Here is a 24,943-nt window from a genome sequence, read left to right on the forward strand (position 1 = left end):
TAGAACATTCTTTGCTAGTGACTAACATGAGTATCTTAACCATTAATGGAAATTTTACTACTCTTAGGTGTCCCTCCCAGGAAAACCATTAAAAAAGCCAGACTGGATCTTGTATGCTCTAGAACTAGCTGTTCTAAAAAGCAGTCATTTCTGATATAAATAAACTATTTATCTAAATCCTGTCTGTTGTATGCAGTATTATAGCTATGGTGGTCCCAGGATATTAGGGAGACAAAGTGGGTGAGGTAATATATTTTATTGGACCAGCTTCTGATGGTAAGAGAGAAGACTCTCTTTCTCTCACCCCAAGAGAAGTTGATCCAATAAAAGATATTACCTCACCCATCTTGTCTCTCTAATATCCTGTTATGATATTTGACTAGTCTTCATGTGGGCAGCTGAAATCACCCATCGTTATTGTTTTATTGATTTAGACTCTGATCTTGCATCAAATTGCACATTCAGGCCAAGATTTATGAAACTGAGTGTCTTAAATTAGGCTTCTAAATCCTGACATCCCTAAACAACTGCCATGATTTTCAAAACTGCTGAGCCCCTGACAACATCAAATGAAGTCAATGGCAATGTTAGGTGCTCACTGAACTGATGATTCCCATGGGTAATGAAAAGTTTCTAAAGCTGGTTTTACCTCACCTACTCTGGGGCATATGGCACAGCGGGCATGCCAAGACATGGAAAAGGCCTAGCTAGAGAAATCCTGGGCTGGAGCAGAAATTCAAATGGAAACTTTCCGGCTGCAACAAAGAAAGAATAATCTCAGAGCTGCTCTAACTCATACCAGGGGCTTTCAGTCATCCCAAAGACCGGAAACAGTAGTGGTAGTAGTCACTTCTGCCCTCCTCACTTCTCAGAGGCACCAAATAAAGAACAGCAACAGCTGAAGATATGACTTATTTTTATGCAACTGTTTTGTCTGACAAACGTGATTGGGAACACAATAGAAAAAAGATTAATTAGCTGGCAAAGTAGTAATTGGCATGTATGGAAGAGAAGCAACAGAAGCATCAGAATCTATGATGGAGAAAGTGTCAGCAGAGGCTGAAAAGTTGTCTTTGAAGTGCCATCTATATTTATGATACCCTGCAATATATTTTAAACGAAATAAATAAAAAGACAACGTAAGGTGAGATAGTATTATCCAAAGACAAAAAATGGGTAAAGTGTCACCCTAAATCTTATGCTGACAAGTCTACAGGAAAATTTCTGCTAAGATACAGGAGGGAAAAAACAGAAGAGAAAGCTGGGACCTATGCATAGGTAAACACTGAGTGAAGTGAGCAATATTACTCTCGACACTATTCTCACTCACTGCTCACATACTGTCATTAAAGCTATTTTCCTACACAACAGAATAATTTGCAGAAAGAGGACAGACAATGGGCTGAAGCATTTGTAGAACATGAAGAGGTAGAGAGTTTTAAAGGTTCTATTGAAATTGTCTATCACACAGTCACATGATACCTTAAAGTGCAGTTCTGCTCTGAAGAGTGAGTTTGTAAAATTGGCAACTTCTCAACAGATCTGCTGCCTGTGTGCTTTCCTTGTTGTAACTACTTACTTTCGCAATGAAAGGAAAAGTTTCTACTGCTTTCCTACCTCTTATTTCTACAAAGCCAAGACAGTTATGAGTAACCGAGCTGGATTCTATTCCTTCTGGTGAATAATCAGCAAAAGTTGTTTATCAAGTTCCAATTACCTACACCTGTGAAAACCTCACTAAAGGCAAGGGGAATGCACTGGTTTCACTAAGGGCATGTCTACACTGTAAATTTAAGTTGACCTATGTTAGGGCAACTTATAGCCACCGCAGTAATTATTGTGGTGGTTCATGTCCACACTGCCCTTCTTCTGTCGGTGGTGTGTCTCCTCACCAGAAGAGCTTCCACCAACTTAAGAGGGGCAGTGTCAGGGGCTGAGAGCCAGGACTCTCAGCTCCACACAGTTCCCTGCCAGTAGCCCCGTTCCCTGCCTGGAATGGGGCAGCTGCACCGGGCTTCTCGGCTCCCCGCTCACTACTGGGAATGGGGCAGCTGACCAGTCTCTGGACACAGAGCTCCCTTCCAGGTGCAGCCGTGCTCCCAGCAGGGAGCCAAGAGCCTGGGAGGGCAGCCAGGTTCCCGGCAAGGAGATCCATACCTGAAATCTGGTCAGCTGCCATGCTCCCAGTGGGGAGTAGGGTGACCAGATGTCCAAATTTTATAAGGACAGTCATGATATTCGGAGCTGTCTCTTATACAGATGCCTATTAACCACCACCACCCTCAGCCTGTCCCTATTTTCCCCCACTTACTATCTGGTCACTCTAGTGCAGAACCGGAAGCCTGGCTGGGAGACCTGCACCTGGAGTCTGGTCAGCTGCCGTGTGCCCAGAGGGGAGCAGGGAGCTGAGAGCCTGGACAGCAGCCCAAATCAGAGTGGGGAGCCAGAAACCTGGCGGTAGCCTGGCTAAGAGCAGGAAATTGGGACCTGGGTCACAGTAGGGGTCCCCAAAGGGCGTGGGGAGCCCAGCAGCATCTTGAGTTGGGAGCCGGGGTGACAGCCCATCTTGGAGCAGAGACCAGGCAGCAGCCCAACTGGGGAGTCAGAAATTGACAAGAATGACAGCCAATAGATATAAGTAATGCAGTATCTACAGGGCACTGCATCACCCTAACTACATCAATATAAGCCCTATGCCTCTCATGGAGTTACTATATCAGTACAGTAGGGCACTTACAATTGCAGGAGCAAGGCTGTAGTATGTACAATGATATAATTAGGTCACCATAAACTGCCTTACATCCACCTAATGCTGTAGTATAGACCAGGGCTAAGGGAATAATTTAAGGACAATGAACATTGGAAAACTGAGAACCTAATTTGACAGGCAAAATCTTTCTTACTGAAGATGTGCAACCAGGGTGGATAAAAATCAACGATTTTTTTAAATGAATAAAATCTGATTTTTTTAAATTTAAAATCAGATTTTTCCTCAAAAAGCATTTAATCAAAAAAAATCCATCTAAAGATAAAGATACATTATAGCTCAACGATAACTCATCATGGAATAACGCTTATGAATTCAATATTTTCATGTAATGTTTAAGAAAAGTTTTGCAAATGAGTTGCAATAGTTCATGGATTAGGGATCCATGGATTAGGAGTTTCTGTATAGATTATTTAGGCTAATCTTTCTATCTACCCAATGAGACTCAGTGCTCAGTCTAGAAGATACCATCAGAGATGCTTTGTTTTGCAGTTCCCAAACTGTGGATGCGTCTCTCCAGAGATAACATAATTGTTAACAGCTGACATAGTCAATTTAATTTGTTTTTTAAAATATTTTGTTTAACTATTTTAGTTAATTTTAACAAAAACGAACCTGATTTTAAAAAACTTGAGTGTTTAACTAAATTCAAAAATTCATATGCTTGTTTTGTTAAAATATTATGTTTGCTGTCGAAGAAAAAACACTTAAATTGTGTTATTTAACTAAAACGACGTTAAATGTCTGCTGATGTTCTCCTCCTAATGTAGGAGCATTGCCAGCAGATTGAAGGACGTGATCATTCCCCTCTATTCGGCACTGGTGAGGCCTCATCCGGAGTACTGTGTCCAGTTTTGGGCCCCACACTAGAAGAAGGATGTGGAAAAATTGGAAACTGGAAAGAGTCCAGTAGAGGGCAACAAAAATGATTAGGGGGCTGGAGCACATGCCTTATGAGGAAAGACTGAGGGAACTGGGATTATTTAGTCTGTGGAATAAATGGATGTATAGCTATATCTCCTAGAACTGGAAGGGACCCTGAAAGGTCATTGAGTCCAGCCCCCTGCCTTCACTAGCAGGACCAAGTACTGATTTCTGCCCCAGATGCCTAAGTGACCACCTTAAGGATTGAACTCACAACCCTGGGTTTAGTAGGCCAATGCTCAAACCACTGAACTATCCCTCCCCCAAGAATGAGGTGGGATTTGATAGCTGCTTTTAACTATCTGAAAGAGGGTTCCAAAGAGGACGGATCTAGAATGTTCTCATTGGTAGCAGATGACAGAACAAGGAGTAATGTTCTCACATTACAGTGGGGGAGGTTTAGGTTGGATATTAGGAAAAACTTTTTCACTAGAAGGGTGGTGAAGCACTGGAATGGGTTACCTAGGGAGGTGGTAGAATCTCCTTCCTTAGAGGTTTTTAAGATCAGGCTTGACTAAGCCCTGGCTGGGATGATTTAGTTGGGAATTGGTCCTGCTTTGAGCAGGGGGTTGGACTAGATGACCTCCTGAGGTCTCTTCCAACCCTGATACTCTATGATTCTAATAGAGCATGGCAAGAAAATCCTCCAAGTATTAATGATTAATCTGTTGAATTGGAGATAGTTCACCTCCCAATGACTTCATAAATATCTGCTTCATTTTCCTTTGGTAAATGAAATAACCAAACAATCACTAATTTTCTGATACAGCTGTAAAACTAATCTGAAAAGTTTTCAAAATAAATCACTTTAAAAATGTATAGCGTGTAACCTCTAAAAATGAAACCCACATTTATCTCTGAGCTGTGAAGAATACGTATTAAGGTTATAACAACCATCAAGAATGCACTTTCATGTAGAAATCCATGATTAAATCGAGTCTTCCTGACAAGTGATTTAAATCAATTCCACCCTGCATGCAACAAAGATCCATCTGCTTCCTATAAAAAAGGGACAGCAAGAATAGCAATTGCAGAGGCCAGGAAGTATCTTTATACTTCTAAACTGTGCACTTGTGCACTAAAAGTCTGAGACAATTAACATGGAACCCCAAAATGCTGTTTTTACATATACAATTTTGAGAGTACAACCACACCTTAAGTAGAATTGTGTAACATGGCATATTAGCAGCATGTGGAGTTCAGTGGAGACAGATGGGATAAAGTGTTGTGACTGTTTCCCTTTTTGTGTGGAAGTCAGATAAAAGATTGGGGTAGGAGTTTGGAGATTTAGAAGAGAAACAAGTTCTTCACATTGAAACAGTATTGAAAAAAAAATTTTATTGCACCTGACCAGAAACCTCAGAAGCAGAAGTAGAAATCTGGGGAACCTACTGGATTACAGAAGCGGTAATTGTTGCATGAAGATGAAATTTACAGAGAAATTGGATTTCCCTTTATTTTTATTTGGCTTCCTCGTGGGCTTGTGTGTTGAATTTTAGTCTTTGTAGAGTACTATGGTTAAAAGGGTTTTCATTAGAAGATATATGGGAAATATAACCTGTCTTTGTTATGAGAGATGTAAGTGGTTTAACCATTAAGAGTAGGTTCCTCCAACTTTTAGAGTATCACTCCCAGTGAAGCTATAAAAAACAAAAAAATACAAAGGCCAAGACAAACAGCTCCTGGCTAGTAAATACAATAATATCAGAAGGAGATCTGAAAATGTACAGAAGGTAACTTTAAATTTAGAGAAAAGGGATACCTTAATAAAGAATTTCTCTGAAAATTGAGAAAGACAGATTCCATCCACCATTCTGGAGGCATACAACTGCTGTACAGGAGCCACATGCAAGTGACCATGAGAATATTCCCCTGGTACAGGCACAACATAGGGCTGGTATATACTGCTCTCCTTCTCCCGCATTAGCCCTGGCATAGAGGGCATGCTGGGGACATGGCTGGAGAGAAATCAGGGGTGGGCCCATACTGGTACTATGAGGATTCTAGGCAGCATGGCAGCCCAGGATGGGCTGCCATTACTTTGAGCAGCTAGGGACTGCTTTAATTTACACCAGGGGCCATTTCACTTCGCCGATGCGCAGCATCAAATTAAACCATATGAATGCGGAAATGGTATGTTTCGGGATTGTCATACACATTAATCAAATTCGGATAAGTTCAGTAAGACATTCAAAGGACTGGTTAAAAAGATAGCCAGATTCCTTCCCCCAACATGGGAAGGACTCAAACCCCTGCTCCTCTCCTTCCCAAACACCCTCATTCATAACCACAGATATAACTTAGATAATTTTTTCACATCTTAGTACTACACTTTATCTCAACCAAAGGGCTGAAAGTGATGCCCCATTCCCACCTTTCTTCCTTCCTCCCTTTTCTCAACTGGCAGAAATGTGAATGACTCACATTTCAAATCACTGGTACGCAGTGATCCTTGTAATGACAAATACATTTTTGATGTTTCCCCGAAGTTGCACACTTCATATTGCAACCTGAAAAGCACTGAAGGCATGTCCCATTGCTTCTTGTAGTTCACATCTTTTTTTTTTTAAATTGATTGACACAGTCAAACACATATTGAAACTTACTAAGCTCATCAACTCATCTTAGAGGCCCAGCAGTTGTCAGTTGGTCAAAATTTGGACCCTGATCCTACAAGCTGATTTCTGTAGACCCTTAAGTCAATGGGCTCAGGGCTGTCCACTCCAATCAACTTGGAGTTTTAACCATTATCTACTTGGATCTGACTCACAATGGCAATCTACAAGAAAGTTGTTTTTTGTCATAAATGTAGAGTGATCCTACAAATCCTTACTCACATGAATAGACCTTGGGGCAAGTGTCTGTCGGTCTCTGAGGGTACATCTACACTACCCGCCGGATTGGCAGGTAGTGATCGATCTATCAGGGATCGATTTATGGCGTCTAGTGTAGACATAACATCAAACCCCGATCGCTCTGCCGTCAACTCTGGAACTCCACCGTGGCAAGAAGCGGAAGCAGAGTCAATGGGGGAATGGGCAGGGGTCGACTCGCTGCCGTCCTCACGGCCAGGTAAATTGACCTAAGATACGCCGACTTCAGCTACGCTATTCACATAGCTGAAGTTGGGTATCTTAAGGTCGACCCCCCCCCAGTGTAGACCTAGCCTAAAAGAGATGCACCATTTTCCTACATAAAGCCAATGGAACTAGTTGTACAAGTAAGGACTGCATCATATATGCATAAATACAGTATTCTGGTAAAATGTACTTAAGATGTGACAGAAACCCACAACTGATTAAATGTTTACTATGTGGACAGTTCTGAGGAGCTGTGAGAGAGTCAAAGTAATGGAATACAATGAAAAATCCTTTTCTCTGCTCAGCCTATGTCTCCATGGAACATCTACTATCAAAATTAATATTTGGTAGGTTTATGTGCAACAACAATTTGCTTAATACACATGCAGTAGTTGCTATTATCTCAGATGCCACTTTACAACGTATTCCCCACACTAAACAAGAGGGGAGCAGGCATACTACAATTTCCTTAAGCAGAGCAGAGCCCCTTACTCCAGGATAAATCTAAATGCACCATCTAGCCCACACTAATATATTTAGATCTGGATTCCATGTGGAATAAGGTGCTACTCAGTGTCAGTAAGGCTGGCAGAATCTAGTCCTTAGTTTGCACAGGCACAATAAACTATCTGCAGCTACATCACAAAGGTTTCTTGAGTGATCAGAATCCTTAAGTCCTGCGGAAAAAACGAAGCTGTTTTTCTAAAATCCTCAGTATTCTTAACATTCTGAACCTAGAGGTAAACTGAATTCTCTTGTGTGCTCATGAAATCATGAACTGTTATAGGGGGGAAAAAAATCAGAGAATCCTGAACTCATTTTTTGGCAGGTACACAAGTGGCTCTTCTTTTTGATACTTGGAAACATTATAATTATCTTATAATATATGACTAAAATATAATTTAATATTTTTAAACAAAGGTCTTAAAACCACCATATAACAAAAAAATTGCCACTTGCTTACCCTACAAAGGTTAGCTCTATACTCTTTAATGGGTGTAATGTCATTAGCAGAGTTCATGCTTGAAAAACTCAAGACAGTGAGAGCTGGTACTCCATGACTGAGACACCTTAAACAGAAAAATGGTTAAGGTTAAAAATCATGTGTCCGCTGAATGCCTATTTCACCCTCATTATTTGGGGGCATTCAGCACATCCTATCGCCATTGTCTGGTTGGTTTTCTAAGTACTTGTAACTTATCTCTAAAGAAAAAGCACAATCATAATATGCAGACAAAGGAAAGGAAAGACAAAGGTAAAGGAAACCAAAGAAATGAGTCCTTAGAGCTGCAGAGATCTAGTGAATCTTACTGCATGTGTATTTTTTTACCTGACAGCAATAGCAATAGAAATATTGTTTAGAACATCCTCAGTGGAGGAACAAGCCTGACATGTTTTAATCATAGACAGGAGCACCATCTTATAGCCGTCTGATTCAACAGCTAGAGAACTGAACAGCAGCAGCAAGTGGAGCCAGGCCATTTTTCAGCAACCTGCGAGCAATCAGTGTATTATCTTATTTTTTACAGCACTGATTCCTTTCATAGAGTGACAGGTGTTCTTAGAGTTAAGGAACCTTTTCATGGTATCATACAGAAATGCTACTTGCTGTGATTTCTCACATCAGTACTGTGGATGCAGGGATCAGTGCTCATTTACTTGGATACACTTAGCTTTAAAAGGTGACGAGGAAAGAATCTGAAGAGAGAAAACAATTTGCAATCAGTACCATTTTAAGAGAATAGAAGCCTGATTCTCCTCTCTCACCAAGGTAACTCAACTGGGTCAGACCTTCTGATGCTTAAGCTGTTGTAGCTTTACTGAACTTGACAGAACTAAGCCACTTCACTCCAGCAGAAGATCTAGCCCCTTGACATTAAAGAAGTTACTCCTGATTTACACTGGTGCATGAAGAGGATCAAGTCCTGTGTATGTGTAGAGTTATGCTTTATCTCAAAAATAGCTGCTTATGATGTGCCCTAAATATGGTACAAACAGATAGTTTCACTGACAAAGCATACAACTGCATTTGCAAAAAAGTGTGTGTTTACATATGCACTTTTAGCGCTCTGTAAAGAGGAGTGATAATTGCATTCTTGCAACTGTATAATTTACTAGCACAATTACCTGTTTGTTCCCATGTGTGCATACACTGTCTCTCTCTGTTAGGTACCTATTTTTAAAAATATGGCTTAATAAACATATTCTAAACACAAACTAGTTATTTTCTTCTTTAGCTAGCTGCATGCTCCAATTGACTATGATAGGTCGGACAACAGCATACAGCACACTGTGATGTCTCAGAGAAACAGGGCCGCCCAGAGGGGGGGGGCAAAGGGGGCAATTTGCCCCGGGCCCCGGGCTCCGCAGGGGCCCCCAAGAGAAGAGCGGAGGCTCCCGCCTCCGCCCCTCTCCTGGAGCCTCGGCGCATCAAGCGCCGAGACTCCGGCCGAGCCCCTGAGCCCCGCCCCGATCCGCGTGGTGAGGGGGCGGGGCTGGGAGCTCCAACGGGGCCTGAGCCCCGCCCCGCTCAGAGCGGCGTGGGGAGGGGCGGGGCAGCTGCCTCCGCCGGCGTGGAGTTCACAGCCCCGCCCCCTCACCACGCGGCTCTGAGCGGGACGGAGCTCAGGCCCCGCCGGTGACGCGCTCGGTAAGGAGCCGGGGCCGGGGCCGCAGCCGGGAGGACGGGCGGGCGGGCAAAGCCGGGGCCGCGGCCGGGCGGGCGGGAGAAGCTGGGGCCGGCCGACCGGCCGGCCGGGGGGGGAGGGGGAGAAGCGGGACCCGCCGCCGCCGCCGAAGCACAGCCCAGTCTTCGGCGGCGGGGGGCCCCCATCTGTTCCGGGACCCGCCGCCTCCCGCTGCGGGTCTTCGGGGCACTTTGGCGGCGGGTCCCGGAACGGAAGGGCCCCCCGCCGCCGAAGACCCCGGGCCCCCGGAATCCTCTGGGTGGCCCTGCAGAGAAAGGGGGCCAGTTATTAATGACCTTGGATAACTACCTTAGAGATAAGGCACTATAAAATTTAATGTTTCAGAGTAGCAGCCGTGTTAGTCTGTACCCACAAAAAGAACAGGAGTACTTGTGGCACCTTAAAGACTAACAAATTTATTTCAGCATAAGCTTAAGCAATTACAATATGATGGCATTGGATACTACATTAAAGGTAACCTGAAAATATTAATAACCAAAAAAATATGACTTGGACACCCTAAAAGCATTATCAAGGGGAGAAGGAAGCATTCACTTGGAAGCATAAGCTTATGCTGAAATAAATTTGTTAGTCTTTAAGGTGCCACAAGTACTCCTGTTCTTTTTATAAAATTTAAATATGCTACATAGTGAATGCTTCCTTCTCCCCTTGATAATGCTTTTAGGGTGTCCAAGTCATATTTTTTTGGTTATTAATATTTTCAGGTTACCTTTAATGTAGTATCCAATGCCATCATATTGTAATTCAAGATTGCTGGATTTACTGTATCACAATCCAAATACTAACATAAGAACATAAGAATGGCCATAGTGGGTCAGACCAAGGACCCATCCCGCCCAGTATCCTGTCTACCAATACTGGCCAATGCGAGGTGCCCCAAAGGGAGTGAACCTAACAGGTAATGATCCAGTGATCTCTCTCCTGCTGTGCATCACCACCCTCTGACAAACAGAGGCCAGGGACACCCTTCCTTACCCATCCTGGCTAATAGCCATTAATGGACTTAACTTCCATGAATTTACCTAGTTCTCTTTTAAACCCTGTTATAGTCCTAGCCTTCACAACCTCCTCAGGCAACGAGTTGACTGTGTGAAAAAGAACTTCCTTTTATTTGTTTTAAACCTGCTGCCCATTCATTTCATTTGGTGGCCCCCAAGTTCTTATATTATGGGAACAAGTAAATAACTTTTCCTTATTCACTTTCTCCACACCATTCATGATTTTATATACCTCTATCATATCCCCCCTTAGTCTCCTCTTTTCCAAGCTGAAAAGTCCTAGCCTCTAATCTCTCCTCATATGGGACCCGTTCCAAACCCCTAATCATTTTAGTTGCCCTTCTCTGAACCTTTTCTAATGCCAGTATATCTTTTCTGAGATGAGGAGACCACATCTGTACACAGTATTCGAGATATGGACGTACCATGGATTTATATAAGGACAATAAGATATTCTCGGTCTTATTCTCTATCCCTTTTTTAATGATTCCTAACATCCTGTTTGCTTTTTTGACTGCCGCTGCACAATGCGTGGACGTCTTCAGAGAACTATCCACGATGATTCCAAGATCTTTTTCCAGATTTGTTGTAGCTAAAGTAGCCCCCATCATATTGTATGTATAGGTGGGATTATTTTTTCCCATGTGCATTACTTTACATTTCTCCACATTAAATTTCATTTGCCATTTTGTTGCCCAGTCACTTAGTTTTGTGAGATCTTTTTGAAGTTACTGTAGAATGTCTGAAGTACCTTCCTTACCTTCAGACACTGGTCTCATTTTCACTATCACTGCCACCATCAAATTAACAAGACCATTGATATTAGGGGTAGTGTGATCAAGATACTCCTGTTCTAATTAATCAGATACACTTTGGTATGTATTTCCTTTCTTAAATCTCTTAAGGGGAAAACACAGTATTACCAAAATTAACAGAATATTTAGTTTCACCAAAAAAATATAAGCATCTCTCTAAAATGGTTTGTTCATACTACATAAAACTGCTGGAGTCTACAGAAATTTTCTTCCTTAGCTTGTTCGGTCAACTGTGAGCCCAATATAGCCTATACAACTGCTTTTTCAGAAAAAGCAAAACATGGTGAATAAGGTGTGTATATTTTATTTTCAGAGAAATCAACAAAAAGCAAAGGAATCTGCAAAGTCAGATCATGGAGTTCATACCTGAGCCCTTACAGCAATACAATTATCCAGCATGAAGAAAGCATAGAGTGCGGTTTACTTATTAGGTTCCTTTCTCTCCTCCTCCTAGCAAAGAGATATATTCACTCTTCTCCCATAATTCCTAAAGGACTTCCTTACTACATACTTTAAGCAGTGAAAAGTCTCTGAATGCAGTTTAGCCATACACATTCTGTGCACTTCTGAAGAGTTTTAAGGTCTGACCAGTGAATAAAATCTCTGTATCATACATACTCCAAAGTGTCACACCCATTTCCTTGCCTCTTGTTCATATGAAGGATTCACTCTTGGCTAATCTGACCCTATTCTGGAGTACTAAGGATACTGATTATTATGGCAGTCCCTCTGATGCAATGGGATCGCATTGAAGTGATACATGTGCCTCCAATCTTAATTGCAGGTTTTGCTTCCTGATGTTCATACTGAGCTTTATCATTTTCCTTTCATTCACAGGCTAATTTCTGTAGATTAAACCTTTGCAAACCTACTTTCTTTATTCCACAGAGCTCAAATTCTTTTAGTTCAAAATTCATATTGGATCTCATCCTCTGGTTTCACTACTAGCTAAGACGTGTTTTGGGGATAGGCATAGGTGGTCTTAGCAATGAGTTCTTTGACATCTACAGGAATTAAGCACACGTTAAAGTTAAATACTGAACATGCTTAGGTACTTTGCTGAATCCAGGCCTTTTTGAGGGACAATCATGAGTTTACCTTCACATAGAAGAACTTCCTGCAGAAAGTATGGTATCTGCATCATTATGCAGCTTGTCAAGTCAAACACATTAAACCTGCAAGAGGGCATAACGTCAAGAAAAGAGCTACAGGCTAAGTGCAGTTAGGCAATGGACTGTTTATAATGAACTCTCTCGGCTATAAGTAGGAGTTCTAACTTGGCAGAATCAAAGCATTCTCAGTATAAGTCGAACATGCATGGAAAAGGAAAGGGCAGTCTCTGGCCAGTCTTTGGAAAAACTCCAAAATAAAATATAGCTCCTATATCTGTGTGTGCAGTGTTTGGGTCACGCGTTGTAGGACAGAACAGAGAAATGAAAGGTGGAGTGTGAAGAAAGACATTGTAATATAGCTTCCAACTCTTGGTAATTTTCCTGTCTCTGTCCTCCCAGCTTTCTGCAGTGTCACTATCCAAAACAAAAAAAGTCAGGCCCTTCAGTTAGCAAGGTGCAGGAGGTCTCTGGCAACCCTAAATGACATGCAGCATTTTTCCATAAGAGTCCAAAGGATTTGTATCCATTTTTATTAGCATCTTTGGAAAAGTGCTCTTTTCGCAGATTAATACAAGTGATCATAAAATGGGATAACTAGCTGTGATGAAGTGCATAATGATGAAATGTATTTCACATTGTCCAATATACTAACCAGGTTTTCTTAAGTCTTGTTAAAAAGCTTGCTGTGTTTCACTATTCAAACCTAAAATCGTGCCTTTGAAGAAAATACTACACAATAATTCCTGCAATTGTTACTACTAGGAAAAGGATGATTTATTTATTTCAAAGCTGCCTAAGGGAGTTAGATGTCCAACCTCCACTGAAAGCTTTTGAAAATCCCAGCCTTAACATTATGAAAAGAAAAGAACTATAATTTTTCCTTTCACAGACCCCGTCCTTTTCAAGTTTCTTTGACCACCAGCTTTGTACAAAACAGAAAAGGAAAAAACAGGAACAGGAGCAGTGATGTGAGCTAACCCTACATATATAGTAATTCTCTACCACCACCATTTCACCCTCTTTGTTCCATACCAATGGAGACTTGGCCTAAATTTATCTGTGTATGTTCACATAATGACAGCTTGTCAAATGGAGGCAGTAACTGCTCTTAATTTGCCACTGATCCATGAAGACAAAATTTTGTTGAGGTTGAGCATGTTTGAGTGTCTACTCTAAAAAATAAAATAATTTTTTTTTGTACCTGCTGTGGGGATATATTTTCAGAGCAATGAGGTGAGTGAGATGTGTGGTTTTCAATTACAGTACCAGAAGTCATCTGACTAAATTTCAATGCCTCACAATGAAATTTTGACACCCCCCCCCCCCGGTATATAAAGTAATTCAGTAATTTACTGCTAGGCCACGTCTACTGGCCAAGAGACAGGAAGAGAGATTTTGGAAAAAGAAAAAATTTCCATTTACAGGAACAACTCTTCTATCAGAGTAATGCATTTATCTGGAATAACACAAATGAACAAACACAGGCAATGAGTAATGTGAATCTGTCTTCTACCTCCAAATATGCACACCTCTCATTCCAAAAATGTATTTAAATTTAGGCATCACACAGTGAAAATATCACTTCAGATAAATTACTCAGTAATTCCAAATAATCCCTGAAATTGATCTCTCAGGTTAAAGCATTTCTGCCCATTCCCTCCCCCAACCCCAAAAGTGACAGATAGCAGGCTATAATCCCAGCAGCAGATGAAAGCTCACCTTATTACAAAGTCATGGTTGTCAATCTCCTTTCCACATTCACTGTCCAGGAGGATGCCAGAATTGCCCACAACTGCACATGTTTTAAACCGACGGTTCTTCATTGGTGAAACTTCAGGAAGGAGGCTATGCAAATCTTGAGAAATGTTCAGGGTGCGACGTCTGTCTAGCACATAGTGAATTACGTCTCCTGGCTTGAAGCTGCTTTTGACCACTGAGACATCTCTTTCAGCATCCAAAAATCGAAGAATATTCTTCCTATTTTGAAAGAAACAGGCAGACAGTATTCATTCCTCACAATCAGCTCATCTTCTAGTAATATGGTATAAAACATAACATAAAAGAGTGTGAGGTTTCAGATTTTCATTCCCACAATATCAGACTATGCCATTTCAGGTGCTATAAAGTTATGTTAGAGCTCCATTAAAAACCCTTATGATCTTGATTAAAAAATGTCATGTGACAAACAATTACTCAAAGATAGTCTAATCACTAGATGTTAAAGAATTAAGTGACTATAGATTCAAGTTTTAAAAGTTGGACAGTGCACATGCGCAGTAACTGGTTTTGAGTAGTATTTTAGAAAGCTATCTGGCATGTGGGTTAATGCACAGATTCCAGAATAAACTGCATCATTCTATTTTATTAACAACCAGTAAATTAAAAAAATATTTACAAGGATTTCAATGTAGCCTCGTGTGTCAAAAATCAAGGAATGAACTAGTATGGGTCTCACAGCCTTGGTCGAGTTGTCAGAGCTAGCAGCTAGATAAAACCTTTTTTTTTAACCTCTAAACTGAGCATCTCTGTCATGGAAATCAGCAGGAGATAAGTCTGGCTTCCTCACAGTGTCTTTTTTACAGATTCATTATCACGTTGGAACTGCACTTACGAGATTTGCAGAGTTCCTCTCATCACCATGTCCTTCAGTTTTAAGCACCAAGTTGGTATTATTATTCAGTGTGCTTGCACATGTATAACTCATTAGAATTTAGCACTTGTCTACACAGAGAAATTGCAGTTTTGTAACTTAAATCAGTTTAAGTTCAATTTAAGCCTCGTCTACACAAACTTGCAGTGGTTTCACTAAACAAATTCAGTTGTATTGGTGCAAATCCTAATGTACACATTTATTTTGGTTTAATATTGGCTTATTTTGGTTGACCTTAAGTCAGTTAGGAACGGGTTTAAGATGAACCAAAATAAGCCACTATTAAACAAAGTTAAGAGTACCTTTCTGTGGACACTCAAAGATTTAAATCTGGAAAAATAAAGGCTGTGGTTTGGGGTTTGTAGAGCCCCTCATTACACAAAAAAGGGTTACAAGAACATAAGAAAGGCCATACTGGGTCAGGCCAAAGGTCCATCTAGGCTAGTATCCTGTCTTCCGACAGTGGCCAATGCCAGGTGCCCCAGAGGGAATGAATAGAACAGGTAATCATCAAGTGATCCATCCCCTGTCGCCCATTCCCAGCTTCTGGCAAACAGAGGCTAGGGACACCATCCCTGTCCATCTTGGCTAATAGCCATCGATGTACCTTTCCTCCATGAACTTATCTAGTTCTTTTTTGAACCCTGTTATAGTCTTGGCCTTCACAATAGGTTAGGGGTTTGTTATTGAAGCGCATGGGTGAGATTCTGCGGCCTGCATTGTGCAGGAGGTCAGACTAGATGATCATAATGGTCCCTTCTGACCTTAAAGTCTATGAGCTTGCACCTCTGCAAGCCAAACAGACAGGTTTAAACCAATCTAAGAGTGTACACAGCCAGGGCCGGCTCCAGGCACCAGCTGAGCAAGCTGGTGCTTGGGGCAGCAGATTCTAGGGGGCGGCATGCCGCTCAATCCTAGGGCAGCACGGCCGCTTTTTGGTTTTTTTTTGTTTGCTGCTCTGGCCGCCCTGTAGGGGTGATGGAGGGGCGCGCCCTGCAGCAAACTCAGCAGGGCAGCCCGCGTCCTTCCCTCCCCACCGACCGGAGCAGCGCGGAGCCCTCCCGCAGGCAGCGCGGCAGTCAGGGCCGCGGGGTGAGCTACCTGCTGAAGCGCTGGCCGCTCCCTTCTCTCCCGCCGCCCCCACTAGACCGGGCGCGCACTCTGCAGCACAGGGAGTCCCCCTGCACCCTGGGTCGGGCCGCCCTGTGGGGTTTTTTGTTTGTTTTTTCCCGTTTTGCCAGCCGCGCCGTTGTCCCTCCCCCCCTCCGCTTCGCCGCTCCAGCCGCGCCGTGTTTTTATTTTGCGCCCCCCCCCGGCCTTTGCCGCACCACAGGTTTTTTTTTCCTCTCCTGCTTTGCCGCTCCAGCTATGCTGTTTTTTGTTCCCCCCACCCTGCTTTGCCGCTTTAGCTGTACCGTGTTTTCTTTTCTTTCTTTTTTTTCCACCTGCTTTGCCGCTCCAGCCGTGCCACAGGTTCCCCCCACCCCCGCTTTGCCGCTCCAGCCGCACCATTTTTTTGTTTTTATTCCCCCCGCCTTCCTCCTGCTTTACTGCTCCGGTTGCACTGTTTTTTGTTGTTGTTGTTCCCCCCCCCCCCGCTTTGCAGTTCCAGCCACACTGTTTTTTTGTTCCCTCTACCCCGCTTTGCCGCATTGTGTGTTTTTTTTTCCCCTGCTTTGCGGCTCCGGTGCACCCTTCCCCCCCCCCTTTTTTTTTTGCTTGGGGCGGCAAAAAAGCCAGAGCCAGCCCTGTCCACAGCCAAAGTTGCACCATGTTCGCTACATCAGTTTTTAAAATCACCAGTGCAACTGTACATGTAGACTGGGCCTTAGTAAACAATTTCCTTGATAATGAAGAAGTTGGAAAAGATCTGGTCCACTCTGTCAGAGCCCAACTGTACAAATACCATCAGCTACAAATCCCGAATCAGCAAAGCATTTAAGCACATGTTTAAGTCCATCTCTATTCAGCTATGTACTTACGTTTGTTAATGGGACTACAGTATATGTCTAAAGTTAAGCAGGTGCTCAATGGAATGCAGAAGTGGGGTTAGAACTACACCGAGAGGGCCTGACCTGGCAAAGACATTAGCCTAACTCTTACTAAAGCTTATTGGAGACTGCTCATTATGTATATGCCATCTGGAAGGCAGAAGAGGGCTCTTAATTTTAAAATTGGTTATGGAAGGAGATTTAGTTAAAGCAGATTTGTTATCAATTAAATGGTGCTTTCCCTAAAAAGGTGTTCTACCTCAGCATTGGCTCTGCAATTCTAACAGGAGGGAAAAAAAGCTGTAAAAGACATTTTTATCATTCAAGTCAGCAGATAAGACTCTGGATGCACAACAAGCATTTTGTTGAGTGTAAAAATAGCATTTTCTTATAGTCACTTTGAGGATTCTGCATTGCTAATCCTTAGAACAGAATCAATACTTACCAGGAAAACCATCCTGCTGTTTTAACTGCTGTACAAGCTATTTAGAAGTACCTACTGGGAAATGAAAGGGGGGAAAATAATCTCCAGAGGTGAAGGGACAAAAACACAACATCATCATGTAGGCCAGTCAGCTACCCTGTGTCACTGCCTCAAGATACAAGAGAATGTCTGATAATGAAACTGGTTACAAGACATTTGCTACTCTGGAATTTACCTTAAAAGCCTAAGGGAAAGTGAAAAGTAAGATTTTTTTTTCTAATGTTATCTCACATATCTTAAACCTAACTAAAATAAAGAGAAAACCTTTAAAATCTATTTTAGGGCTCTTGTGAATGTATGAAGTAGCATCAGAGCAAGGACATCTGATGATGTAGCATGCATGAGGGACCGAGAATAATGAAGCAGAAAGGGAGATATTAAAACCTTAAATGCCTTAAGCTTTTGGTAAATGGTGTAAATGGTAAGGCAAGTGATTTTTGTTTTGTTTTTTGTAAAGCAAGATAAAGACTTTCTTCAGCCCGTAAGTTTAATAGACTTAAAAGCCCTGTGGGTTTGATGTGCCTACTTTTGTGGGCACCTGCAATAGAGATGTAAATGACTAGAAAAAGAATGAACGAAGAAAAACATTTGAGCAGATTGAATTAAAATCCTCGTAAAAATATTCATTACATAGGAATGCAGCCTTCAGAGTCGGGGCTTTTTAAAGGAGATGGTGACTACATCTAGGAGGACAGTGGCCACAATGGAGAGCCTCAATGAATAGGTGAAAATGTCAAAAGGACTCTCAGGGACCTGAGTGAAATAATCATAAGGGAAGAGGGATCAGGAAGATTCGCTTTCAATACTGATATACGCTTTCAATATCTAAGAGGCACCTGGCTATTATGTGTTAGCAAACACGCATTTGCATATAAACAGGATTTCCCATGTATTGTTTTACTGTGTCTTTTTAAATGTTAAAGGCATCCAAGTGGGGAATAACTTTCTATCTCAATTAACACGAAAGAAATTAGATAGAAAGAGAACTGTGACTTGTACTTATTAATTTGAATATAGGTAATTCACAGCATAAACTCACTAGTTATCTAATTGTTTTTAAATGCATGAAGGTCCTGATCCAGCTCCCATTAAAATTAATTGAAGTCTTTCATACATATGTATGAAATAATTTGAATAAGATCATTCAGAATTTACAGCTTTGTTTACAGGATAAGTTTACAAGATAGCTCTGTTGCTGACAAGATTATTTGTTGGAGAGTTCGCTCTTAATATGAGCTTCTGATTTCAGTTTCTATAAAAACTGTGGGCATAAATGCAGATTTAATACGCAATATATAATTATTAGCAATGACACTTATTTATAGCTTTCTGGGAGATAGTCTATAGATTCCTTTTAGTAAGCTGGCATTTTTCTCTTAAGATGTAGTTTATCATTAGATAGCTCAAAATGCAATATTTGTACTGTGCCATAGTACCATAAACAATGGCAGCTTCTCCAATCTCTGTCTGAGAATTGTGTAGACTGAAGAAGAGTTGGGTGGATAGACTTTTTTAACTTAAAGGCTCTGGATTAATTTGTAGCCCACTAATGATTGGTCCATTTTCTTGAACTATCTTCCAACTTCAAATCTCCCAGAAAGATCCACAGAGACCATATATCCTGCTTTCACCTATCTCCTAGGAAGATTCACATCCCCAAGCCAGCTAGCACTGGAAGTTCTAGTTTCCAGAAAGGGTCAGGGTCTATGTTCCAGTTGTCTCTAGTAGAAACAACTCATGAGGCGAACTTGCCAAAGAGCACCATAAATATCTAGGAAGCCAGACCAACTCCAGAAACACTGTAGTGTTAAAGCTGTTAGAACTACATTGAGAGGTCCTGCCCTGGCAAAGACATTAGCCTAATTCTTACCAAAACTTTACCAGAGACCATTCATTAAGCATATACCATCCGGAGTGCAGAGAAAGTTCTTAATTTCAAAATTAGTTATGGAAGATTTAGTTAAAACGATTTGTTGTCAATTAAATGGTGCTTTCCCTGAAAAGGTATTAACTCACCTTCTTTATCTGGCTGAATACAGATTTAGATAAGCATTTTGGGGCCAAATTTTGCCTCTCCCTCCTCCCCCACTGACTCCTAATGAAGTCTATAGGAATTACACATGTCTCTGAAAGCAGACTGTGGCCTTATGTTAATACAGATTTTTTTTTTAATGTTTATATTAAGAGGGAGAACCAAAAACATTATTGTTTCACAGGGAACAACTGGGCTTGCCTTTAGCTGCGCATCCGAACAGAAAGTCGTATAGTATACTTCCAGTTATTTGAAAACACTATTTATCCAAATCCACACCGTGCCCCCCCATGTAGTCCTAAATTAGTTAACAACACTTCCATTTATCTAAATGCCTAGTTATCTGAAAGTTTTGGATATTGCCCAGCAGAGTCGGCTCCAGGCATAAGCAGCAATAAACAATTGCTTAGGGTCCTGATCAGCTCAAGGGAGCCCCCTATTTGCTTTTTTAGTTTGTGTTGGGGTGGGGGCCAAAACCATTTCAGCTTAGGGCCCCCAATGGGCTAGCATCACCTCTGTCCCCTGGGCCATTTGGATAAATGAGAGTGTATTTGATTTTTAACAATTTTGAATAAGTGAAAAATGCATACTTTAATTTGATTAACCAATTTTTATTTTTCTGTATTTCTTTTCATGCTCTTACTATGCATAGTGATCACTAAGAAACTTAACTTAGCACTTCTAACAATTGTTTTACGTACTGTACATTTTTGAGTACATATATTTAGTAATTGCAATGAGCTTTCTGCACGCTATTAAAAAAAAGAGATTCATGTTTAACTTCTCCAAGGAACTGTTGCTGATTACTTAAAGGCAAATGGTCACTATTAAGAATATCTGCATGTGTTTTTAATTGCCTTAAAGCATCTTTGTAAACAAAGTCTCTGATTTTTAAATATCACATGGATCATTTTGACAGTAGCTAAAACTAATTTCTCTAATTAGAATACAAAAATAGCAAACCTTGCATGTGTTTTCACTTGAGCCCAACTTTGGGCTTTTTAGTTCTATTTTGGTCCTTGTATGTATTTTTGTATAGAATAAACAAAACGTCTAAATATATAGAAGCAACTAGCAAGTCTCACACATTACTAACTGCTCCTTTAGAAAGATGCTACAGAATCATTCAGTACATTTGGCACATGTCATTTGTTGGCTTGCAGCAAAGCCTATGAACCAAGCACAAGTTTATCCAATCCAATTAATTTTTTTTTTAAATGTGCACACCTGTGTGCTAGGCACACCACAGAAGGCACATACAAAATAGGTCCCTACTCTGAGGAACTTACACTCTAATTGATAGATTTCACAAACGAATGAAGACAAAGGTGAGGGCAATCATTTTAGTTCTGAGTATCGATGCAGGATCGTTTACAAAATACAGCTACTGACTTTTCCTGTACTAAAGTCCTGGCTGGGCACTTTGCAGGCTTCCACTCTTCTTACTTAACAGGAAACTCCATTCATTGCTCCCTGACCCAGCACATTAGTCACTTGGGCAATTTTCTCCTTGCTTTCCATCAAAGGATTCAACCCCCCAACAGTTTACACAGTATTGGAGTTTAAGGGAGGTGAAAGAAGAAGAAGGTCACACACACTGAGTGGGACTCTGAACACCTAGGAGGTTGTATCTAAGATGTCGTATCAACCAGGCAAGGTACTAACAAACCTCAACAGGACTTTATTTTTAAGTGGAAACCTCTTTACCAAGCTGCTGCTGCATCCTCTATAACTCTCATCCTGCCTCCTCAACTCCTCCCCCTTCCTTCCTGTTTCCTATCCTTTCAGACTCCCAACAGCCAGTGCTCCCAGTTCTAATAAACTAAACATCTAAACACCACAATCCCTCCTCTCTTAAGAAACGCTCCCAATTAAATTAAACGTTGTTCTAGCCACAGGAACAAATAGGAAACAAGACACTATACTATTGGCAGAAATATTACACTGAAAATACTGTAGCTACTACATAACATAGTCTCTTATCCAGACAGGTGGTCGTTTGGGTCTGAGAGGCCGTCTCTCAAGCCCCGGTTCCAATGCAATGTCTTGTGTTGATACTATGGTGAAGTCATCCAATGCAGACTGGGCGTTGGCATAATCTCCTCTTGGTGCATAGGCAGGTGCAAGATAAGAAGCATTCCATACCCACTCATCAGAAAGTCAATAGGTGTAACATCCCTTCTTCTCTATGATTTTAAGAGGAGCTGTGAATTTATGGTCCCCTTTGCGTAAGATTCCAGGTTTTTGTATTCTAACGAAGGAACCACCCTCAAACTTTGGTTCCTTAGCACTCGCCGCTTGTCTGTGAAGGCCTTATACTTTGCTTGGTTCTGTTCAACTGTTTCCTCACATCCTCGGTTGGGGCTCAGGTCGTGCCTTTAACAATCCAGCAATGTTCAGTTCAGAATTCATCTATTTCCCATGCAGTAATTCTGCAGGTGATCTTTGAGTTGTGGCATGTCGTGTAGCTCGGTATGCTTGCAAGATATCAGTAGTGAAGGGTATCCACAATCGCCCTTCCAGTTTAGCCATTTGCAAACTCTTTCAAACTTCTGTTAAGCCGTTCGATTTCCCCATTGGCTTGAGGGTAATATAGGGATGACCTTCTGTGTAAAATGTTCCTCTCTGCTAGAAAAGTTTCAAACTCCAGGGAAGTAAATTGACTACCATTATCTGAAACCTGTTCTTTGGGGTTACTTTCCCTGCTAAAAACTGAAGAGAGGAACTTAATTACTGTAGCAGAAGACATTTGCGATGTAAACGCTATCTCAGGCCATTTACTGAAATAGTTTATTAAAGTGATGGCATAACGAAAGTCCATTGGAGCAGTATCAAAGGGTCCTACAATGACAATCACCACTCTTTCCCCATGCAGATTTAGGAAGAGGAACAGGCTCTAATGGAGGGGTACATGTCACTGCTGTCTTATCATGCATTTGGCAAGCGACACAGCATTTTATGAGTGCTTCAGTTTGAGAGTCCATCCCTGGTCACCAATACAGATCCCATAGTCGTTGTTTGGTTCTGACAATTCCTTGATGAGTATCGTGTGCCAGATGTATGAGTTTTGACTGTAATTCTTCAGGCACAAGTAGCCTGTTTGTACCTCATAGCACACAGCCAAAGAAAGTTCATCCCAAACTCTAAAATAAGGCAGCAAAACTGGGTCAAGGTTTTTAGGGTTACTGGGCAATCTTTGTCAGAAATTCCCGTAGTTTTTGTTGAATTGGACACGCTGAACAAACAGCTTTAAATTGTTCTCTTGTAACTGCAGTAAGAGTGCTTGTAATAAGCGCAACTACTACATCCTCATCCTCCGGTGGACCATCTGGTGAAGGCAAAGGCAGGTGAGAAAGAATCAGCTACCACATTTTTGTTTCCAGGGTTACATTCCAGTTCATAGTCTTGCAGACCATCTAGCAACACGATATCCTGCTCTTCCCAGTCCTTTCGTGGTGAGCAACGTCGTCAAAGGGCTGTGGTTTGTGCGCAACTTGAACGTTCGGCCTCACAAGTAAGTTCCCCATTTTTCAGTAGCCCAGACACAAGCAAGTGCTTCTTTTTTGACTGTAGAATATTTTCTCTCAGCGTTACTTAGTGTCCTAGAAGCAAAAGCAACAGTCCTCTCTGTGTTGTCCTCATGAAGTTGTGTGAGGACAGCCCCAAGTCCATAATCAGAAGCATCAGTAGTTACAATTGTGGGCAATGCAGGTCTAAATAGTGCAAGTACTTGACTATGTACAATCAAGTCTTTCACCGTTTCGAAACTAGCTTGTGCATCGGCTCTCCACAATAAGGCTGAACTTCTCCATAGTAATTCTCATAATGGTTCAATGACAGAAGCATAATTGGGAATGAATTTTGCATACCAGGAGGTAAGACCCAAGAAGGAACATAAGGTTTGCTAATCTGTTGGAGGAGGAGCATTTGAAATTGCCAGGATATGATCTGGATCAGGTTTTAGTCCAGCCTGTGAAATTGCATGCCCCAGAAAGGAGAGTTCGGTTTGTCTAAATTTGCATTTGGACCTATTGAGCTTGAGGCCTGCTTTGCTGATGTAGTTTAGTACAGACTGCAGGTTATTGTCATGCTCCTCAGTAGTATTTCCAGACATGATCTTATCATCCAAATAGCACTGAACTCCATGTTGATTCTTCAGAATCAATGACATTTTTTGGAAGGCACTTGGGGCTGATGCAAGACCGTATGGAACACGTTTAAAACCAAACAGTCCCTCGTATAATAAATGCTGTGAGGTCTCTGCTATCTTCATGCAACATAACCTGGTGGTATGCGCTCTGAAAATCAAGAGTAGAAAACATCTTTGCTCCACAGAGTTCTGCAAATACTTCTTCTGTGTGAGGAAGAGGATGGCTGTCAATCACAATAGCTTTATTTGGCTCCCTTAAATCCACACAAAGGCGAATGCCTCCACCCTTCTTCTGCGTCACTACTATAGGTGAAACCCATTCCGAGGAGTTGATCTCTTCCATAATGTCCTTTTGAACAAGTTTTCTAAGTTCCTCTGAAACAACTTCCCTGCCTGAAAATGATAAGTACTGTAATTTCTGTCGTACAGGCATCACATTATTCTGCATTTTAACTTTATGCAGAAACCCATAAGCACAGCCAAGTTTCTCCTCAACCTGGTGTTGGGTCCCAGCTGAAACTGGTTTGTGTACTGCAAGAGTGCTTTGCTGAGGAAGATCAATTCATCCATTAACTACCCTGAGATTTAAAGCAGCCAATAAGTCTCTGCCAAGGATAGGAGTGCCTTTGTGGACAAAGTAGAACTCTGCAGTTACACAGCAATCACCAAAAGTAACTATTGCTGGCAGGTAGCCATGTTTTCAAATAGCACACCAACTAAAGTTTGGGTTCAGTAAGAGGCACATCTTTAAAGTAATGCAAATAGATGGAATCAGGTAGTATAGATACTGCTGAGCCAGTGTCCAACATTAGCTGAATAGAGTGTGATGTGCCTGAGGGTATGGCGGAAACATTTACAGTGCATTTTATCTGTTCTGGAATATGTGCAGTAGTGGTTTTGTCCACACTCAGCACAGTAACATCTGGTATTGTAACTGCATGCACCTGTTGATTGAACTGGATACTGCGACATACTTTAGCAAAATGCCCAATCTTTTTGCAGTGATTGCACTGAGCTACTTTTGCTGGACATCCTGTGTAGCTTGCAAGGTGTTGTGGAGATCCATAGCGAAAGCATGCTTTTACTGTATTCTGAATTTGCTGATTCAGTGGCTTTTCATTAGTTTTCCTCCTGCAATTGTTTGCCTGCAGTGACAGTGAACTTTTCTGCAAAGGAGTCAGAGCCTGGACTGTGCCTCCTGTATCCCTGCTCATTATTTTGGCATCAGCTGT

The 24,943-nt window shown here is 41.6% G+C and overlaps 1 protein-coding gene across 4 annotated transcripts in view; it reads right to left on the minus strand.

Annotated features, from left to right (window-relative positions):
• The window catches only part of ST8SIA4 (ST8 alpha-N-acetyl-neuraminide alpha-2,8-sialyltransferase 4), an 87,402-nt gene that overhangs the window by 49,614 nt on the left and 12,845 nt on the right, over positions 1–24,943 (minus strand). For all 4 annotated transcript variants that reach the window (XM_039545343.1, XM_039545339.1, XM_039545341.1 and 1 more), the window contains exon 3: positions 14,124–14,381. In XM_039545343.1, the coding sequence (XP_039401277.1) occupies positions 14,124–14,381 (258 nt within the window). The remainder of the gene's footprint in view (positions 1–14,123; positions 14,382–24,943) is intronic.

The sequence above is a fragment of the Mauremys reevesii genome, linkage group 6, assembly GCF_016161935.1.
Source record: "Mauremys reevesii isolate NIE-2019 linkage group 6, ASM1616193v1, whole genome shotgun sequence".
Taxonomy (NCBI): Eukaryota; Metazoa; Chordata; order Testudines; family Geoemydidae; genus Mauremys; species Mauremys reevesii.